Genomic DNA, 21,599 nt, shown 5'->3' with positions numbered 1-21,599 from the left:
CTGTGGGAAGCATTGGAGTCAACATTGGCCAGCATCCCTGTGGAATGCTTTCGACACCTTGTAGAGTCCATTGCCCTGAGGAATTGAGGCTGTTATGAAGGGAAAAAGGGTGTTCCTAATGTTTTGTACACTCAAGGCTGGTGGGGAGGACAGAGATCATGTTACCTGTCTGCCTGGCGGGGAGGACAGAGATCATGTTACCTGTCTGCCTGGTGGGGAGGACAGAGATCATGTTACCTGTCTGCCTGGTGGGGAGGCCAGACATCATGTTACCTGTCTGCCTGGTGGGGAGGCCAGACATCATGTTACCTGTCTGCCTGGTGGGGAGGCCAGACATCATGTTACCTGTCTGCCTGGTGGGGAGGCCAGAGATCATGTTACCTGTCTGCCTGGTGGGGAGGCCAGAGATCATGTTACCTGTCTGCCTGGTGGGGAGGCCAGAGATCATGTTACCTGTCTGCCTGGTGGGGAGGCCAGAGATCATGTTGCCTGTCTGCCTGGTGGGGAGGCCAGAGATCATGTTACCTGTCTGCCTGGTGGGGAGGCCAGAGATCATGTTACCTGTCTGCCTGGTGGGGAGGCCAGAGATCATGTTACCTGTCTGCCTGGTGGGGAGGCCAGAGATCATGTTACCTGTCTGCCTGGTGGGGAGGCCAGAGATCATGTTACCTGTCTGCCGGGTGGGGAGGCCAGAGATCATGTTGCCTGTCTGCCTGGTGGGGAGGCCAGAGATCATGTTACCTGTCTGCCTGGTGGGGAGGCCAGAGATCATGTTACCTGTCTGCCTGGTGGGGAGGCCAGAGATCATGTTACCTGTCTGCCTGGTGGGGAGGCCAGAGATCATGTTGCCTGTCTGCCTGGTGGGGAGGCCAGAGATCATGTTGCCTGTCTGCCTGGTGGGGAGGCCAGAGATCATGTTGCCTGTCTGCCTGGTGGGGAGGCCAGAGATCATGTTACCTGTCTGCCTGGTGGGGAGGCCAGAGATCATGTTACCTGTCTGCCTGGTGGAGAGGCCAGAGATCATGTTACCTGTCTGCCTGGTGGGGAACACAAATGTCCCTGAAGGAATGTCAACATGTGTCAGAAGCATGTTAGCATCACCCATGTCACAAACAGGACCTTTGCTTCGTGGTAACAGTCCTCTCTCGCGACCTCAATGCATAGACTGAGGTAGGAAACACAGGCTGACATTTATGGAGTGCAAACTGCAAAGTCCTTTCCTTACAGATGATTGCGTCATGATGATTCATTGATTGATCATTGTAGTAGGCATAATGTTTCTGTATGACAAAGACCATGATGCTGACTGAGAACATTACTGAACCAGCCACTGGGTGCCAACAGAACCATGCAAAACTGGTCAGCAAAACCAAGAAACTATTATTTTACTGGGGAACAGAACATTGTGTGAGTTCCCTCCTCACCTCAGCAGTCAGAATGTGGGGGAGAGCAGTGTGATGGAGTGCTGTGCTGCTGTCTGGGGATGGGACTTAGCAGGAACAAATGCTGCAGAATACAGAGATCAGGGTATACTGAGTCTGAAATCACACATTTTACATTTACATTTTAATCATTTAGCAGACGCTCTTATCAGGAGTGACTAGGGTTAAGTGCCTTGCTCAAGGGCACATTGGCAGATTTTTCACCTCGTCTGCCCCGGGATTTGAACCAGCGACCTTTCAGTTACTGGCCCAACGATCGCTGGGCTACCTGCCTGCCGCCGCCGACACCCTATTCACTATAGCGTGCACTACGTTTGACCAGTGTCCCTGATCAAACATAGTGCACTAATATGGAGAAAATAGGACGCCCGTGACATCAGCATCATTCAGCAGTACAACTCTGTAAAACCTGCACGCACACACACACACACACACACACTACATGGTTGCATAATGGAACTAAAAACACTTTAAAAAGGCATCCCCCACTTATTATTACCGCCAGGACATCAGTAAGCCAGGACATCAGTAAGCCAGGACATCAGTCAGCCAGGACATCAGTCAGCCAGGACATCAGTCAGCCAGGACATCAGTCAGCCAGGACATCAGTCAGCCAGGACATCAGTCAGCCAGGACATCAGTCAGCCAGGACATCAGTCAGCCATCACAGGTATTACATAATAGCTCTTCTGTTCGGTGTGCAATCTCATCCTCTTTTCCTTTCCCTCACAGCCCCATCTCTCCCTCACAGCCCCATCTCTCCCTCACAGCCCCATCTCTCCCTCACAGCCCCATCTCTCCCTCACAGCCCCATCTCTCCCTCACAGCCCCATCTCTCCCTCACAGCCCCATCTCTCCCTCACAGCCCCATCTCTCCCTCACAGCCCCATCTCTCCCTCACAGCCCCATCTCTCCCTCACAGCCCCATCTCTCCCTCACAGCCCCATCTCTCCCTCACAGCCCCATCTGTCCCTCACAGCCCCATCTCTCCCTCACAGCCCCATCTCTCCCTCCCGTATCACTCTCTCTGGATCACTGTTTCAGTCTCTCTTCTCTCTCCCTCAATCCCTTTTTGTTTCTCTCCACCTCCCTCCCTCCCTCTCTCTCTCCCGAGATGTCAGTCATTCTGTCGGGAGTGACAGAGTTGTCCTGGCTGGGTTTGAAAGATAAAGGAAGTGTGACGTAGCAGTTTTCAGAGTGGATTTACCATCTGTCAGACGAGTGTTGGGCGACATGTCATTCAAGGTGCCTGAAAACGGCAGCCAGGCTCTGATCCCAACCAACCTGATCTACAATCCAACCACAACCTGAAAATGGCAGCCAGGCTCTGATCCCAACCAACCTGATCTACAATCCAACCACAACCTGAAAATGGCAGCCAGGCTCTGATCCCAACCAACCTGATCTACAATCCAACCACAACCTGAAAACGGCAGCCAGGCTCTGATCCCAACCAACCTGATCTACAATCCAACCACAACCTGAAAATGGCAGCCAGGCTCTGATCCCAACCAACCTGATCTACAATCCAACCACAACCTGAAAATGGCAGCCAGGCTCTGATCCCAACCAACCTGATCTACAATCCAACTACAACCTGAAAACGGCAGCCAGGCTCTGATCCCAACCAACCTGATCTACAATCCAACCACAACCTGAAAATGGCAGCCAGGCTCTGATCCCAACCAACCTGATCTACAATCCAACCACAACCTGAAAACGGCAGCCAGGCTCTGATCCCAACCAACCTGATCTACAATCCAACCACAACCTGAAAACGGCAGCCAGGCTCTGATCCCAACCAACCTGATCTACAATCCAACCACAACCTGAAAACGGCAGCCAGGCTCTGATCCCAACCAACCTGATCTACAATCCAACCACAACCTGAAAACGGCAGCCAGGCTCTGATCCCAACCAACCTGATCTACAATCCAACCACAACCTGAAAACGGCAGCCAGGCTCTGATCCCAACCAACCTGATCTACAATCCAACCACAACCTGAAAACGGCAGCCAGGCTCTGATCCCAACCAACCTGATCTACAATCCAACCACAACCTGAAAACGGCAGCCAGGCTCTGATCCCAACCAACCTGATCTACAATCCAACCACAACCTGAAAACAGCAGCCAGGCTCTGATCCCAACCAACCTGATCTACAATCCAACCACAACATGTTTACAAACATGATGCTGGTTTCTCCATCAGAAGAGCATTTGGTCATCTGACATGTTTAGACAACTAGAATTTCTGTCAGAATGTTCCAGGCTACTGTGACAGATATAGCCTCCTTTAAGATAATTCAAATAGACAATATAAATCAGAACACGTGCTACAGTGCACACATGGCCGACAACATTCGGTAAACAAAAAAAGCATACATGATAACAACTGGACTTAATAAAACAGCCAGGAGAAAAGCAACCAGTGTCCCATCTCAGAATATATGATACAGCCCTAAATTATATCAAAGTGTATAGGTCAAATGGTCCGAACACAACAGGTGTAGAATTTACAGTGAAATGCTTACGTACGAGCCCATTCCCAACAGGTTCGTTTCATGGTATTCCTGGAGTATTGACGGAGGCCCAGACCAACAGTGGTCCTGACTGATCTTGTTCAAACCAGTCCTCAACTCCTACTACTGACCATCAAGCCTGAGAGAAGAACATCCGCTCAACCCACACACTCCAACCAGTACCATTAACCTAGCCAATGTTGATCCACACACTCCAACCAGTACCATTAACCTAGCCAATGTTGATCCACACACTCCAACCAGTACCATTAACCTAACCAATGTTGATCCACACACTCCAACCAGTACCATTAACCTAGCCAATGTTGATCCACACACTCCAACCAGTACCATTAACCTAACCAATGTTGATCCACACACTCCAACCAGTACCATTAACCTAGCCAATGTTAAACCACACACTCCAACCAGTACCATTAACCTAACCAATGTTGATCCACACACTCCAACCAGTACCATTAACCTAACCAATGTTGATCCACACACTCCAACCAGTACCATTAACCTAGCCAATGTTGATCCACACACTCCAACCAGTACCATTAACCTAACCAATGTTGATCCACACACTCCAACCAGTACCATTAACCTAACCAATGTTGATCCACACACTCCAACCAGTACCATTAACCTAACCAATGTTGATCCACACACTCCAACCAGTACCATTAACCTAGCCAATGTTGATCCACACACTCCAACCAGTACCATTAACCCAGCCAATGTTGATCCAGAGCCAACAGCACTCGAGGACCAAAGAAATCTCCCCCTGCCCAGACCACACTCCGTTTCTCAGTTTCTCCATTCAGGAGGCCCACTCCAGCCAGTTCCTTTGTACCTCTGACAGGACAGGTCCAGGTACTAGTGAGTAAGTCCCGGCAGGTAGCCACCCTCCTCTCACTGTGTCCAGAGGGTACATGTAGGACACACACACACAGTCAGTGATGGCGGTGGGATAACCCTTGCCTCAGTCAGTCACCCACCGCAAACACCTTTTGTTGTTAACAGCTACGTTACCTCAATGTGTGACACTTTCCACTTGCTCTTCTTTGCTGCTGGCTCCAACATCAGTAGAAAGTGGGTCAACAACACCTGGCTGTCTGGCAAGTCCTCCCTAACTCCCCACCCTACCTACCGCACAGCACCCATTTCTATGCAAATGAACAGAGTCTATACAGTGAATGAGAGAAGCCGGTTGCCATTCTCAATGACAACAACAATACTAGGCCTTCACTACAATACTGCTGGACATTTCATCAGCCAATCAATAGAGTAAGAAAGCAGTAGCCATGAGTCACGATATGATGACGCCATTATAACAGGACAATGTATTATCAAGGGGGTCATGAGATAATGCATGTCACTCCTTCTAGTACATAGTGGCAGCCCAACATCTGCCCAGCTGTGTGAGAAGTTTGAAAAGCAGATCCTCGGAGCTTCCCCTCATGTAGTTCTGCATGCAAGTTATTCAAATGATAAGCTACTGATTTGTATGTGAGTATCATACAGCTGGGCTAAGTGCTTGTTGAACCAGCTCAATAGAAAAATCGATTGTTGATTGACAATCAGTGCACCAAGGCCTATACATTAATTCATTCATACAGTATAGCAGCTCTGCTATGATGTAACCATATTAAAATGATACAACACTCCGACACCACAGCAGTAAACAGATTTGAGAGGATTAGAGAGTGCAGAGCAAAACATGTTATGGCGATGTACCGATGGCTACATGCACCCCTACTGCCTTACCTTCAATGGCGATGACATGTTCTCGAATCTGATTCTGCAGGATGGGCTCTTCCACGCGCTCCAGCAGTTCATATATGGAGTAGATGTTTGGATGGACGGATTCGAACCTCTGGATCTCAGACCGAATGGCAGCCGAGTTTGCAAGGTGCTGCTGATAGTTCATTTTGCGCGTTGTTTTTGTTCTTGCCCTTTCCCGACTGGTAACGAGTTGACTGGTCTGGTCCTCAGCACAATATTGTGGGTGAGGCACGCCAAATAATTTATCGATAGCTAGCTACTTGATTCAAACTGCAAATTTTGCTTGAAATGAAACAGCAGTTACTTGTCAGTGAGTCCATGTAACTAGCTGGCTATCCGTGAGTCCAAACAACCGACCCGGGCTCTCCTGATTCGAAATCCTGGAGGAGTGACAGTAGTAGTCGGCTGAGCAACGCTTCCCCATGTCCTTGCTCCGTCCCTCACGGAGTGTGGAAGTAAAAACCCTATTCACGAATATTAGCGTGTGTATGAATAGTAGCAATCCAGCCAACAGGTAAGCACTGTACAACAGTCATGTCATAACTCTCAAACGCTGGAAAGGTTTGAAAACGCTTGCTAAATAGGCCCTTTGGCATTTGCTAACTCGGTAGCTAGCAGTAGCTAACGTCCAAGCCGGGGACAAAACTCTGAATTTCTCAAACCCCTATCATTCTCTCCTTAGACCGACCAATCTGTTTGAGCTTTTCTTCACAAACATGCAAATAAACCAATGTAGTTATGTACCCAGGCAAACCTGCCAAAAGCAATCTACATAACTAGCTAAATAGTTACTAATCGTGGCTGGATGTGTGTTCTGCGCAGCCAAGTCCTCGTTCGTTGTTTTGTTTAGCGTGCAAAAGCAGGCGCAAAACTCCCCCCACAGTCCGGATTTTGTCCAAACACTGGGCGCATGCAGTTGCCGAAAATTCCAAGACACAATAAAAATGTGGCTACTTATTGCTATGAGAGCAATATATGTTTTACAGATTGCTCTAGTTTATCGGCAAACATAGGTGCTTTCCCCTTCCTCTTGGGTAGAAATCCATCCCGTCTGTATCATTGGACGTCATTCCCTGAACGTTTCCTACTGGAAAACGTCTGCTGCAACCCATAGACTTAGATAGACATCGCATCATTGTATCTGTTCTATTATGGCCTCTGTGAGAGCACAGGCAGAGCCATTGCGTCCATCTCCATTTTGAAGTAGTCCATTTTCTTATTCTACTACTTCTATGAGTTGGCAAAAAAACTGAATGGATGCATACTGCCACCTGGAGTGTGTTGTTTTAACAGGTATAAAGCCGAGGTTAGCAATTTATTGCCACCTGCATTTATGGAATGTTTTCTGACGAGTGTAATTCATTGGCTGATCCCTCCTGGTGACCTGGATAGAATTGTATGATCCTTCCTTAACACATAGGAAGTCCCACCCAGTTGACTACTTTAAAATGGTGAAAGTCCTCAATGGCGATGCCCATGCTAAAATAGGCATTTGGGCACGATAATTCATTTGGGCACAATAGTTTTCAACCTATCTCTATGGCGGCATTGGCTGGTTCAGAGGCGTCGCGTTCTTGAATGTACTTATTGCGCAGAGGCTGCGCATCTGTTTCTCAGGGCATTTGAAGAATGTTCACTCACATGTACAGTATATGCTAATATATAACATTAGTTTAGCCATAGATATGGAGCTCTAAGGTATTCATATTTGAGAAGAGATACATTTGGCTTAGTGCAATATAGCGTAGCATCTGCATAAACAAGCAAAGATCATACATGATTACACTCAAAACTTAAACATGTATTGATATATTTTATTGATTGATGATTTGAAATGTGAAATATTTACATATTTCCTTTGATTAATTGACTTATTTATACACAACCTCGTTATTAGAAAGATAATACTCCTTAGTTCCACCATAGAAATATTGATCCCATCTTTGAAAACCTAGAAACAGTACAGAGACCTTGAGTCGATTGATATCTTAGTTCAATGCCACTCACTCATCCCTGAGGCTGCTTCTTCATTTATATTTACATAGGAGATATCCAACATTTCAGATTCCTGACTTGAAAAGTTCAGCGGTCCTCTTCAATCTGTCCAGCCGGGCACTGCTTCCCCATCCACCATTAAGTAATGGATGATGCCAGCTCTCTTCTTCCCACTGCTCAAAGCCTTGATGCAGCAGTCATGGTCTGCCACCGTGAAGTGTGTCTCTGTTCCGTCATCCACAAACTCTCCCTATAGCCGACAATAAGAGAAGGTATATAAATATCAATAAAGGACTGGAAGGACAAAAGTATGGACCAAAACATTAGTGAATCATGTTAAACCAGAACCTTGGCCTATGTATGTATGCAACATTCATGGACACAATAACTGCACATTCAATTCCATATGAAGTTGAAAAAATACCTCTGTCTCCATTTTCTGCCCATTGAACCATACATCCATTGTGTCCTTTTCTGTGGAAAAAAACCATACAGTAGTAATTTAGTATATTATTAGTATTGCTTGTATCATATTTTTCACCATAGGCCTACAGGACAGAAGCACCATGCAGGCCATTGGAATGATTGTTAATGATTTACCGGTGTGCATTACACATCCATAAGAGCATCATAACATCACACAGTGCAGAGTTCCCTGCTTTGTTTATTCATGTCACATGGAGCTTTCTGCTATAGGCTACAAAGGACAGCGTTCCTTCCAATCAGGTTGCTCGGATGCCTTAAAATAGCCCGCCCAGAAGTGTTCCCCTAAATAGATTATACTCCTCAGAACAGCGCTGACCTGCATGTTGCCTTACACACAGCCGACTATGTTTTTATAGACTTTTTGGAATAGACAGTGTAGCTGGTATTGACACTGAAATATTGCTCAATGCTCATAGGAAAGAATATCCTTTTTGTTTTTTGAGCCTTACCAAGGACAATCCTGCAGTCAACACCATCCACTTGCAGCACCCACGTCTTAGTGACTTTGGATCTGTTATCTATGAACTTCTGGAGACTCTTGCCATCAATCTCCAAGGTGTACTCGTAGTTAAAGCCACTGATAGCCTCAATGTTTACTGTTGCTTTTGTTTTCATGCCTCCCACTGTGAAGGTCTCCTTTCCAACCAGTTTGAACATCCAATCTCTTCTGAGCACCTCCTGAGGAAGAAAGCAAATCAGACAGCCATAGACCTTCTGTACATAGCTCTGACTACCCAATAACACATTAGAGATTTGAAAAGGGAATACGTTTCAGGGCCTACGTACCTGTCCATTGATCCAAACAACCCTCTTCCCTGTCGCCGTGCCGTGTTCAAACTCAATCCTGTAAACCCCATCGCTTAACGCCACCTCCCAGATACCAACAACATCTCCGGCCATCATTTTGACTGACCTTCCAGGGCTATAAAGCCTGTAGGCCTAACTGGAAATGATTATATATGTCCCATCGACGCTATCCTCGTTTCAAACCAAGGTTGTAGTTCAAATCTCATCCTATAGGCAGTTATTAGGCAATGTTAGTCCGTGTGTCCATCAAACTGTCCTGGATCTGCTCTGCTCTGCTCAGCAACAAGTGCAAACTGCAATACTGTAAGAGGCTTATTGCTGCAAGACCTCTTTCAATCCAATTACTGCCAGAGGTAATTTGTATGTGAGACTTCTACAGTGAACCTTCTTGAGACAGGCCTAGGTGATGCCTATACCTTCTTTAGACAGGCCTAGGTGATGCCTATACCTTCTTTAGACAGGCCTAGGTTAAATAAATCACACTCACAATTAGCAAACAAATCAACAAATGAATCACACATTTGTGATCAAACATACAGTATAAAGAAAGCGTCTTTATTAAGGATCTTTCTAACGTCTTTTTTCAAGCATCTTTGGGTCTTTGAAAAGCGATATAAAAATCCCATGGATTATTATTAACATTAGTAATATAAAGAGCCTAGACGTAAGCAGTTTAGAAGCTTAAATGTAGTTTATAAATCTCCAATAAATAGCTATAACACATTGGTTGAATTTGGAGCGTGCCAAATAGTGAGCTTATATATGATTGCACTGTTATTGACTGTTACGATTATTATTGACAGTGCGGTCATTATTTGGTATATTGACCAAGGTATTCAGACGATCACAGAAGAGCGCGCATGACTCGACCTTCGCCTCTCCTGAGCCCGTTGGGGGAGTTGCAGCGATGAGACAAGATCACAATTGGATATCACGAAATTGTGAAGAAAAAGGTGGTAAAATTACAACAACAAAACCAAATAAAATAAAAACTAAGAAGAGCAAACTTTGTGGCAAAGCCTGCCAGTAGATGGCATAACACTACCTTGTCTAGTTTCCCTCAATAAAACTTCCTAACTTCCCCAAACTTTAGTTTACTGGTTATTAAAACAACAATAATCAATTGTGCTTGTAAAAATCTATATGAATAAAATTCCAATCCCATCATGTATTTTTATTGACATTATTTTAATAGAATATAAAATAGTTGGGCCTACCATATCTGATTATTTGAGACTTAAATTACATCCATGGCATCTTATGGATATAGACTGCATTGGTAATACATAAATAAACGCAGCCAAGTTATTTCATGAGAAGATATGGTTGTAATAACTATAGTGCTGTATTCTGTGTACATGTGTACGGTGGGCGGTGTCGAACCTTGCCGTGAGAGCCGCTACTTATGCTGCGTTCAAGTAATAGTCTGTACTAGAATAGTCTGTACTAGGAAACTCGGAAATGTTCGACTTTCTGACTGGTTGAACTCGGCACGTGTATAGCTATAAACAATTAGCAAGTCGGACATTTCCGAGTTTTCTCGTTCCGACGTGCACGTGAACGCGGCATAAATCGTTTCTTTCTTGGTCTTGGGTTGGTCCTCAGAGGGGAGAGAGCGGGTATGGAGTCTGTGGTTACATAGTATTTACTCGGGTAACTCGATGCGCTGGAAGGGGGAAGGCAGAAGATCCCTCCTTGCCGACAACGCATTGAGACTTCCAGAAATCTCTCTCTTTCTGAAGACGTTAGAAAAGAGTAAAATGACCTCTAAAGTTACAATCGATGGAGTAAGTTTTGTATAGACAGAATATATGGAACCGTTACGTGTAGCCGCCTAGTAAGCAGAGGTTGCACTGTCTACATTAACATTAAATTAAATGTATGTCATTTCAGCTGCAGAAACTGAGAAAGGAGGCATTGGACGACTGCCATATTATTTCTTATCATCGGGGAGTTCTTTTTTGTCACCAGAATGGAATGGTAAATGGTGCATGTTCATGTAAACTTTCAGTAGGATTATAGCACACAAGTTGACAAGTGTTTGTGTTTACTTTATTGAAGCAGCCCAGATTGTGCATTTGTCTTTCTGAACAGTTACGTCATAACCTACTGCTGAACAAATTTTCTCTTCTCAAACAAAGCGTGTTTATGGATAATCACTGATCAGTTATTTCATCTGAAAACTGGACACAACGTCAGAAAGACAGAGGACTACAGGCAATGCCTCTCTCAATGATCTTCTTATACCCATTGTAGGTTTTTCTTTGACACTGCAAAAATGAAACAGACACTGCATCTCTGTGTGTTATGGCTGTTGCTGGTATGGAGCACGGGGGCCTCTGACAGGAGACCCCTCAAAAGGACAATCTTACAACAAACTTCCCTCCAGGGGGGGATTTTTAACACCACACAAAACGTGTTGAACTCTGACAGTATTGCTCCTTCCGCTGGTGGTATAAATGTATCCCCTATGATGAGCCATCGTGACAGAATGCAGAGAGATGAGAAAGCTGAGTCTCCAAGAAGAGGAAAAGGACCACCAAGCAGAAGGATGATGCCAAGCAGAAGAATACCCCAACAACCAAAGAAACCCATAAACCAGGTTGGCAGTGGCACTGGCACATCTCAAGACAACAGTAAACCAGTGACAGGGGTGGCGGTTCAGCCTCAGTCCACACCAGCCCGCACCGTCCCCGGCAGCGCAGGCTCCCTCAACGTCCTGGCCAGCTTCGCAGGGAAGAACCGGGTCCTGGTCATCTCCGCCCCACATGACTCAGACGGTTACTATCGCCTGATGATGACCCTCCTCAAGTCGGACGTCTACTGCCAGATGGCGGAGCGGCACATGCAGATGATCGTGATGTTCCACCAGGAAGGAGAGCGAGGCGGGAAGGTGCGGCGGGTCAACGCCAAGGGACAGGTGACGGAGGAGCCCCTGGATACGGTCCTCATCCCCAGGCTGATGAACTTCCTGAAGCTGGAGGAGGGGAAGTTTGGCATGATTCTCCTGAGGAAGACCCTCCAGGTGGAGGAGAGGTACCCGTACCCGGTCAGGCTGGAGGCTATGTACGAGGTGATGGACCAGACCCACATGCGCAAGCTGGAGAAGGCCAGGCAGAGGGGCTTCGTGCAGAGGTGCAAGGCGGCCGGTGTTGAGGGCCAGGTGGTTGAGTCTCAGGTCCAGGGGGTATTGACTACGGGGTCAGAGGTCAGAGTGAACTCTACAGTGGAGAGGGTGCCAGTGAGGAAAGGGGTGCAGAGACCAGCTCAAAAACCAAAGGCTGTGACAGTTACCACAACCCGACCAACCACAAAACCAACTATGACCACAAAGGCAACCACAATTACAACAAAGCCAACCACAGCCACCACAACTAAACCAACAACAACAAAAACAACAGCAACTACAACCTCAACAAAACCACCACCAACAACAAAAGCAACCACAACTACAGCAAAGCCAACCACAACCACCACCAGAAAAACAACCACGACCACAACAAAACCAACTACTACAACCACCACAAAAGTAACCACCACAACAAAACCAACAACCACAACCAAAGCAACCACGACCACCACCACTACAAAACCAACCACCACAACAAAACCAACAACCACAACCAAAGCCACCACAACCACCACCACTACAAAACCAACCACCACAACAAAACCAACAACCACAACCAAAGCAACCACGACCACCACCACTACAAAACCAACCACCACAATAAAACCAACAACCACAACCAAAGCCACCACAACCACCACCACTACAAAACCAACCACCACAACAAAACCAACAACCACAACCAAAGCAACCACGACCACCACCACTACAAAACCAACCACCACAACAAAACCAACAACCACAACCAAAGCAACCACGACCACCACCACTACAAAACCAACCACCACAATAAAACCAACAACCACAACACGACGAACCACAACCACCACAAAACCCACAGTTCCGAAGCCCTTGGACCCCCAGACAACACCACACTGGGACCTAGAGGTCCCCACCACAGACGAATCCTCCTACACCCTCTCAGAGACCCACAAAAATGGCATAGATGACGTTACAGAATCCCACAGAGACCAATATGAAGAAGACACAACCGACGATACCAAACATGGCCGACAAGTTGTTACCTCTCCAACTCAGCTCACTAACGACAAACCAACTGAAGGTGGGGAAGAGCTGGGCAGTGAACTTAAGGTTGACTCTGATGCACAGGTGGAAACAGCTTCCCCCAAGAAGAGCAAGGTCAAGCGGCCTGTCAATGCAGAGAGGAAGAAAAAGGCTGATAAATCAGGCAAAAAGAGTAAAGCAGACAAGAAAAGGTTGAAGGCTACTAAAGACAGTGATGGTGGCTTCTATCGTGGCAGGAGACCAGGGAAGAAGGCCGCTATTAACCAGGAGAAAGAAGCAGACAACAAGAGGCCCTCCACAAAACAGCCAAACCTCTTAGTATCCTTTTTGGGTCATTTTGAGAAGAGACGACGTCTACTTGTGAGTATTCTGTTGTATTACATAAATGTATTGATTAAATCTGATATGAAGCATGCATATTGGTACACTAGAACAGAATATAACTAAATAGAATGGAATAGAACCGAACAGAATAGAACCGAACTGAATAGAACAGAACTGAACAGAATAGAATACAACTGACTAGAACAGAACTGAACAGAATAGAATAGAACTGAATAGAACAGAATAGAATAGAATAGAATAGACACATGATACAACAGTCACTTTTCTTTCCCTCCCAGGTGATCAGTACTCCAGACGAGGAGAATCCTATGTACACGCAGCAGAGAGATGAGTATCTGGAGCATGTGTGTGAATTGGGCGTCAGAAAAATCTCTCTTATCACCATCTTTGGCTCTCTGACCAATGGCACCATGAAGATGGACCATTACCAGGCTGGTAAGTAAAGTTTTGAACTTTCAATTCTATTTTACTCTGATGACAAGTGTAATACAAGTTTGTGGTTACAGAGAAGGATCAGCCTCTGAAAGGCATGAAAGAAGAGGACTTCACAAACCAGCCCCTCATCAGAGCCTTAAGGAATGAGTTGGGACTGATATTTGACGACTACTATATGGTGCTGACCGACTTTGATATGAAAGTGAAGGTTGGTTGGCCTTGCTTCCCTATAAAGCTTACTGCGGTATAATTACAATGTGTTATTGTATACTGCTACTTAGTATTGTGCATCCTGGATGACCTGGTTATTTTGATGAAAGAGCGTTTAACCTTTCGGTCCTACGTCTGAGTGAAAATCCATCATATCGGTTGAGTGCTTCAATAACTCCATTTTACTGCACTGAATTGATACAGTATCATCCGAAACACTTTTTCTGTCTAAAGATTGGTGATATGGTTTTCTGTCCCCATTCACAGCAAGAATATGAGGTGCCCATCGCCATGACGGCTGTGTTTGACTACATAGACACATTCTCTTCTCGCATCAGGGAGATGGAGCAGCAGAAGAGACAAGGAGTGGCGTGTAAGAACGAAGACAAATCCAAATCCCTGGAGAACTTCCTCTCACGGTACTAGTGGGCATTTGTTATTATCTAGGACTATGCGATTGCAATATAAGACTGTGTGACTGCAGTTTCAAGTCAACACAACTGACAAATACACTTGCCTAAAACTGACGCTGACATCCTGTGTGCTCCTGGTCGAACATATATGCAAATAAGTAAGGAAATGCATTTGTAACCTTTTTGTTCTTCTCAAAGGCTTGTGGAATTTTGTTTGTATATATTTGATGTCATTGTTTGTTCTGTGTTTATATTTTTCTAGGTTCCGCTGGAGACGCAGGCTGTTTGTGATCTCCTCCTCTGACGACGAGGAATGGGCCTATCAGCAGCAGCTCTACGCCCTGACTAGCCAGGCCTGCAATCTGGGTGAGTTGTGATGTCACACTGTTGTCTCAGGCCTGTACGGTACATTAGACGTTTCTTGATGATTTCACTGGGGCCCTTAAGTGTTTGTCTTGGCTGCTTCACACCCATTTGCGGAGATGTTCAGATTGTGTGGCCACATTTTGGTCAACTAGGGTGACAGGTAGCGTAGCGGTTAAAGTGTTGGGCCAGTAACTGAAAGGTTGTTGGTTCGAATACCTGAGCCGATAAGGTGAAAATCTGTCGATGTGCCCTTGAGCAAGGCATTTAACCCTAATTTGCTCCAGGGGTGCTGACTGACCCTGTAAAACAACACATTTCACTGCTCCTATCTGGTGTATGTGACAATAAAACATTATCAAAAAATGCTTTGCCTGTTACGTTCAAGAGCAGACATATTTCCTGAATAACTCACCAGCTCACTCCCTCAAGCTTATAGAGATGGTGCAGGGAGGGTTATCTCTCAAATACCACTCCCTCAAGCTTATAGAGATGGTGCAGGGAGGGTAATCTCTCAAATACCACTCCCTCAAGCTTATAGAGATGGTGCAGGGAGGGTTATCTCTCAAATACCACTCCCTCAAGCTTATAGAGATGGTGCAGGGAGGGTTATCTCTCAAATACCACTCCCTCAAGCTTATAGAGATGGTGCAGGGAGGGTTATCTCTCAAATACCACTCCTGAAACACACTGTCCTCATCCCTTGTTGTTACTGTCTGTCACTGTTGGTCCAACGAGCCATGCCGTACAAGCATCATGATATATCTTTTCAGAGTTCAAATGAACTACTAACATAACTATTAACAGAAGATCATCTCATGGAATATCAACTTATTTGTAGCTTGCAGAGTCTGTCACAATTAGTTTTAACTGTTGCAAAATATGTAACAAACTGCATTAGCTATGCAAACAAACAAAAGGTAATTTTGGGCGTTTAGCTATAACATGCCTGAATTGTTTAGATTAGAAAATGGACACCACTCTAAAGCTGGGTTACGATAGAGGTCTCTTGAGACTCGCCAGAATGTTTGGTATTTGGTTTTGAGCCTGTTGTAGACAATGTGGTCAACTACTCATGTTGGTCTAGTACTGATGAAAAACAGGGTTCTTCGTTTGGGAGGACAGGCTATTGTTTAGCTGCCAACACAGTCTTTCTGTGGATGACATTAATAGTCCTGGGATGAAAGATCTGCAGATTAGAAACATTTGCAATTTGGGGAAAGGAATCTAGCGAGCACAGTGAATAATAAAACAAGATCGTTGAGCTTCAGTTGTATACATGCACTTTAGTGCTTCTACTGGGAAATGTGTCATGGACTCAGTTTGGCCACATTGCAGAAATTGGGCTCTGTCTCTCTTAGACAGAGAGAGAGGTCATTCTGTGTAGTATAATACTATACCTTCCATTCGGTGTAGTATAATACTGTACCCTCCATTCTGTGTAGTATAATACTGTACCCTCCATTCTGTGTAGTATAATAGTGTATCCTCCATTCTACTACCCTGAATAGTATTATTTGGGCTCCTGAGTGGCGCAGCGGTTTAAAGCACTGCATCTCAATAGTCGAGGCGTCACTACAGACCCTGGTTCAATTCCAGCCTGTATCACAACCGGCCGTGATTGGGAGTCCCATAGGGCAGCACACTTTTGGCCCAGTGTCGTCCGGGTTAGGGTTTGGCCGGGGGTAGGCCATCCTTGTAAATAATAATTTGTTCTTGAACTGACTTGCCTGCCTAGTTAAATTAAAACCACTGCTTTCACCTATATCCATACCTTCACATGTACTAGATATCTTTGGGAAGGCGCTAGGGCTTGGTTTGAAAGGGGTTTGATATTAGGCGTAAGAGGTCATGTGAAATGATATGTTTTCACCTGGCTCTACTCAGGCCTGCGCCACTTGTCTGTGCTGAAGCTGATTGGAAAGGACATGGAGGATATGGGCGGGACCCTTGAGCTATACCCAATCAACGGTAAGAAACAGAATTACTGTTACGATATTGGTGGGAAAACCCTGAGTTTATATAACTGAAGATTTGATTTAGGTTTAGATCTTCTTCTTCTTCTAAACATTATGTTGTTCTTAATGTATGAAATCAATTCAAGTTAACCCCTCAACCCTGCCTGTGTCACAGGGACTGCCACTGTGGAACGTGAGGACGTTTCTCCCTCTCTGGTGCAGGACATCAGGAACTACTTCCAGATCAGCCCAGAGTACTTCTCTATGCTGCTGGTGGGGAAAGATGGCAACGTCAAGTCCTGGTACCCGTCTCCCATGTGGTCCATGTCCATCATATATGATCTGGTTGACTCCATGCAGCTCCGCAGACAGGAGATGGCTATCCAGAAGTCCCTTGGCATGCGCTGTCCTGAGGATGAGTATGGGGGCTACAGTCATGACAGAGACCCGGATGGTTACCACCGTGGATATGGTTACTAAAGGATTGAGAATGTTCCCCTCAGGATGTGTTGGATTTTCTATTGAGGCCTGGTTGTGGCCTTGTCCCACGAACTATATGAAGCCATTGTATGAATGGCATTTCATGAAGGCTTCTTTTTGCATTTTGATAACTGTGATGTTGTTTTTATAAGAATTGACTTTTCTATAATAGATTATGAAAATGCAGCATACTTTTTCTTCCATTATATTTTTGTCTATTGAATGTATGATTTGTTTCACAGGGAGAATGGAGATTTCAGATTAAAAACATTTGGCAATTGCCTTATGTTGTGCATATATTTGTTATCTTGTATGGAGATATACAGGTAACTGCCCAAATAAAGGAAACACTTGAGTAAATGATGGATACAAAGTGTCTTGAAAGCAGGTGCCTCCACACAGGTGTGGTTCCTGAGTTAGTTAAGCAATTAACATCCCATCATGCTTAGAGTCATCATCAATCAGATGTCACAAATTGCTTATATACAGAAAACCAGTGTAAAATCCAAAAGAGCAGGCAATGCAGATGTAGAAGCCCGGTGGCTAGAAAAAACTCCCTAGAAAGGCAGGAACCTAGGAAGAAACCTAGTGCGGAACCAGGTTCTGAGGGGTGGCCAGTCCTTCCCAGGCTGTGCCTGGTGGAGATTATAAGAGTACATGGGCCATTAAGGCCAGATCGTTCTTCAACCCCACCAACTTTGCCAAAGCAGAGCCCCCACACCACCAGAGAGATATCAACAGACCACCAAATATAGCCCACAAAGATCTCCCCCACCACACGAGCCAAAGGGGGCGCAAAACCAGACAGGAAGATGACATCAGTCACTCTACCCACTCAAGTCGAGTATACCAAAAAATGCCTGGCACGTTGTGATGTACCCCTCTTAGGTACTAGCAAAACCAGTGACTCAGCCCCAGTAATAGGGGAAGGCCCTGCCTCCAGCTGTTTGCTTAGAAATTATAGGAACAATAACGAGGCCTGCGTCTTGTGACTGTAGCGTACATGTAGGTTTGTAGGATCAAATCGGAGAGATAGGCAGGATCAAGTCTATGTAATGCTTTGTAGGTTAGCAGGAAAACCTTGAAATCAGCCTTAGCCTTAACAGAGACCAGCACTGGAGTATTTGATCGTGTTTTGGTTCTAGTCAAAATTCTAGAAGCCGTATTTAGCACTAGCAGATGTGTTTATTTCGTTCCTTATCCAGGTAGCCGGAGAGTAGAGCATTTCAGTAGTCTAATCTTGAAGTAACAAAAGCATGGATTAGCATTTTTTGACAAAACGTTTCTGAGTTTCGCAATGATAGAAAGATGGGAAAAAAGCAGTTTTTCAGTAGTCTAATCTTGAAGTAACAAAAGCATGGATTAGTATTTTTTGACAAAACGTTTCTGAGTTTCGCAATGATAGAAAGATGGGAAAAAAGCAGTTTTTCAGTAGTCTAATCTTGAAGTAACAAAAGCATGGATTAGCATTTTTTTGACAAAACGTTTCTGAGTTTCGCAATGATAGAAAGATGGGAAAAAAGCTGTTTTATTTTAGGTGACTGTACAACCACTGCGATTAATTGTCAGATCAAACAACAGATTTCTTTGTTTCTTTGGACCGAGATCCAGCATCACTGTTTTGTCTGAGTTTTTAAAAGTAAAATAATTGCCGCCATCTACTTCCTTATGTCTGAAACACAGGCTTCCAGGGTATGCAATTTTGGGACTTCACCATGTTTCATTGAAATGTACAGCTGTGTGTCATCTGCATAGCAGTGACAGTTGACATTGTGTTTCCAAATGACATCACCAAGAGGTAGCATAGTGAAAACAATAGTTGTCCTAAAATTGAACCTTGAGGAATACCGAAGCTTAACATTGATTTGTCAGAGGACAAACCATCCACAGAGACTAACTGATATCTTTCCGACAGATAAGATCTAAACCAGGCATGAACTTGTCCGCGTAGACCAATTTGGGTTTCTAATCTCTCAAAAAGAATGTGGTGATCAATGGTGTCAAAAGCAGCACTAAAGTCTAGGGGCACGAGGACAGACACAGAGCCTTGGTCTGACGCCATTAAAATGTAATTTACCACCTTCACAAGTGTGGTCTCAGTACTATGATAGGGTCTAAAACCAGATTGGAGCGTTTCGTATACATTATTTGTCTTCAGGAAGGAAGTGAGTTGATGAGAAACAGCTTTTTTCCAAAATAATTGAGAGGAATGGGAGATTCGATATAGGCCAATAATTATTTTCATTTTCCAGGACAAGGTTTGGCTGTTTCAGGAGAGGCTTTATTACTGCCACTTTTAGTGAGTTTGGTACACATCAGGAGGATAGGGAGACATTTATTATGTTCAAAAAGGAGGGTGAAGCACAGGAAGTAGCTCTTTCAGTAGTTTAGTTGGAATAGGGTCCAGTAGACAGCTGGAAGGTTTAGAGACCATGACTATTTTCTTGAACGTGTGGAGATATACAGGATAAAAACACTTGAGTGTCTCCATTGATCCGAGGTCCTGGCAGTTCTGTGCAGACTCATTATAACTGAGTTTTGGAGAAATACACTGATTCAAACAGGAGTCTGTAATTTGCTTTTTAATGATCATGATCTTTTCATCAAAGAAGTTAATGAATTCATCACTGCTGAAGTAAAGGCCATCCTCACTTTGGGAATGCTGCATTTTAGTTAGCTTTGCGACAGTATCAGAAATCTATTTTGAATCGTGTTTTATTCTCCTCAGGTTGTAAATGTAGATTGAACGAGCAGCATTGTAGGCTTTTTGATATTGCACGGTACTGTCTTTCCAAGCTAGTTGGAAGACTTCCAATTTGGTGGAGATTTGGTCACTCGTGTAACCAGGAGGAGAGGCCTCATTTAACCCAGTATATTCACCAGTCTTGAGCCATGTTTCAGTCAGGCCAATCACATGAAGTTTATGATCAGTGATTAGTTCATTGACTATGACTGCCTTGGAAGTGAGGGGTCTAACATTAAGTAATACTATTTTGAGATATGAGCACAGGCGGCTGGTGGCACCTTAATTGTAATGGCTATGATCCCGGAACGGAATAAAAGGAATGGTATTGAGCACATAAAACACATTTCCATGTGTTTGATACCATTCCATTTACACCATTCCAGCCATTACTATGAGCCGTTGTGGATGTGAGGTATTATCACAATATCTTTCAATAATGACAGGAATGGAGGAGGTCTTTATTCCAGTGAGATTGCTAATGTGAACACCACCATGTTTAGTTTTGCCCGACCTACATCGAGGCACAGACAGGGTCTGAATGGGGAAAACTGAGCTGACTACACTAGGCTGGCAGGCTGGCTGACAGACTACTGTCTGGCCTGCACCCTATCTCATTGTGGAGCTAGAGGAGTTAGAGCCCTGTCTACTATGTTGATAGAGAAGATGAGAGCACCCCTCCAGCTAAGATAGAGTCTGTCACTCCTGAGCATGCCAGGCTTGGTCCTGTTTGTGTGTGAGTCCCAGAAAGAGGGCCAGTTATCTACAAATATATTTTGGGAGGGACAGAAAATAGTTTTCACCCAGCGATTGAATTGTGCGAGTCTGCTGTAAAGCGCATCACTCCCCTGTATACAAATTCCCAGTTGCCCATCATTTTCCTACCATGGCTTGAAGAAGAGATCTAAGTGACTTTGAAATAGAGGGCTCAAAAGAGTATAGGGGGTTTAAAGGGTGTGTGTGTTTCTCAGTCATCAGATCTCAACCCAACTAAACACTTATGAGAGATTCTGGATCAGCGTTAAAAACTATCAACAAAACGCCAAATGATGGAATTTCTCGTGGAGTAATAGTGTCACATCCGTCCAACAGAGTGACAGATACTTGTAGAATATATGCCATGGCGCATTGAAGCTGTTCTGGCGGCTCGTGTTTCCTATGCTGGTGTTTCCTTCATTTTGGCAGTTACCTGTATGTATGCTGAATAAAGGTCTTATTCCAGATTGAAGAACTCAAATGTATTTAACTTTCCCTTGGGGCCTGGGCCAGTCATGATCGGACAACCCTTGAGCCGTCCAGACAAATCTCTCGAGACTTTAACAGCGGAAGGGGATCCTCAAATGACAAGTCATGTGATCTGTTGCTGACAAAAAAAACAACTGAAAACCGACGGTCCTTCGGCGTTTGAAGACGCACACATCTGTCGGGGGTCGATCTGATCGCTAACATGCAGA

At 44.8% G+C, this 21,599-nt stretch overlaps 1 protein-coding gene and 1 pseudogene across 2 annotated transcripts; one reads left to right on the top strand and one right to left on the bottom strand.

Moving 5' to 3' along the window:
- Positions 1-7,849: 7,849 nt before the first annotated feature.
- Positions 7,850-9,399, bottom strand: LOC129846573 (fas apoptotic inhibitory molecule 1-like; annotated as a pseudogene).
- LOC129846572 (coiled-coil domain-containing protein 80-like) lies at positions 7,904-17,684 on the top strand. Of its 2 annotated transcripts, none has more exons than XM_055914518.1 (9): positions 7,904-8,021; positions 10,936-11,022; positions 11,299-13,558; positions 13,822-13,978; positions 14,050-14,186; positions 14,456-14,607; positions 14,864-14,967; positions 16,852-16,935; positions 17,098-17,684. In XM_055914518.1, the coding sequence occupies exons 2-9, from the start codon at positions 11,015-11,017 to the stop codon at positions 17,400-17,402; spliced, it is 3,207 nt and encodes a 1,068-aa protein (XP_055770493.1). In that variant the 5' UTR covers positions 7,904-8,021; positions 10,936-11,014; the 3' UTR covers positions 17,403-17,684. The 2 variants fall into 2 exon arrangements, with proteins under 2 accessions (XP_055770493.1, XP_055770492.1); XM_055914517.1 differs by lacking the exon at positions 7,904-8,021 and adding an exon at positions 10,465-10,829.
- The last annotated feature ends 3,915 nt before the right edge of the window (positions 17,685-21,599 follow it).

The sequence above is a fragment of the Salvelinus fontinalis genome, unplaced genomic scaffold, assembly GCF_029448725.1.
Source record: "Salvelinus fontinalis isolate EN_2023a unplaced genomic scaffold, ASM2944872v1 scaffold_0589, whole genome shotgun sequence".
Taxonomy (NCBI): Eukaryota; Metazoa; Chordata; class Actinopteri; order Salmoniformes; family Salmonidae; genus Salvelinus; species Salvelinus fontinalis.
The sequence above is the reverse complement of the archived record's forward strand: the minus strand, read 5'-3'. Positions and strand labels throughout refer to the sequence as shown.

Excerpts from the sequence above, each read along its gene's own strand:
- LOC129846572 (XM_055914518.1), top strand. Across the intron at positions 13,559-13,821 it reads AGAAGAGACGACGTCTACTT|GTGATCAGTACTCCAGACGA; the intron begins GTGAGTATTCTG and ends TTTCCCTCCCAG. Across the intron at positions 16,936-17,097 it reads TGAGCTATACCCAATCAACG|GGACTGCCACTGTGGAACGT; the intron begins GTAAGAAACAGA and ends CCTGTGTCACAG.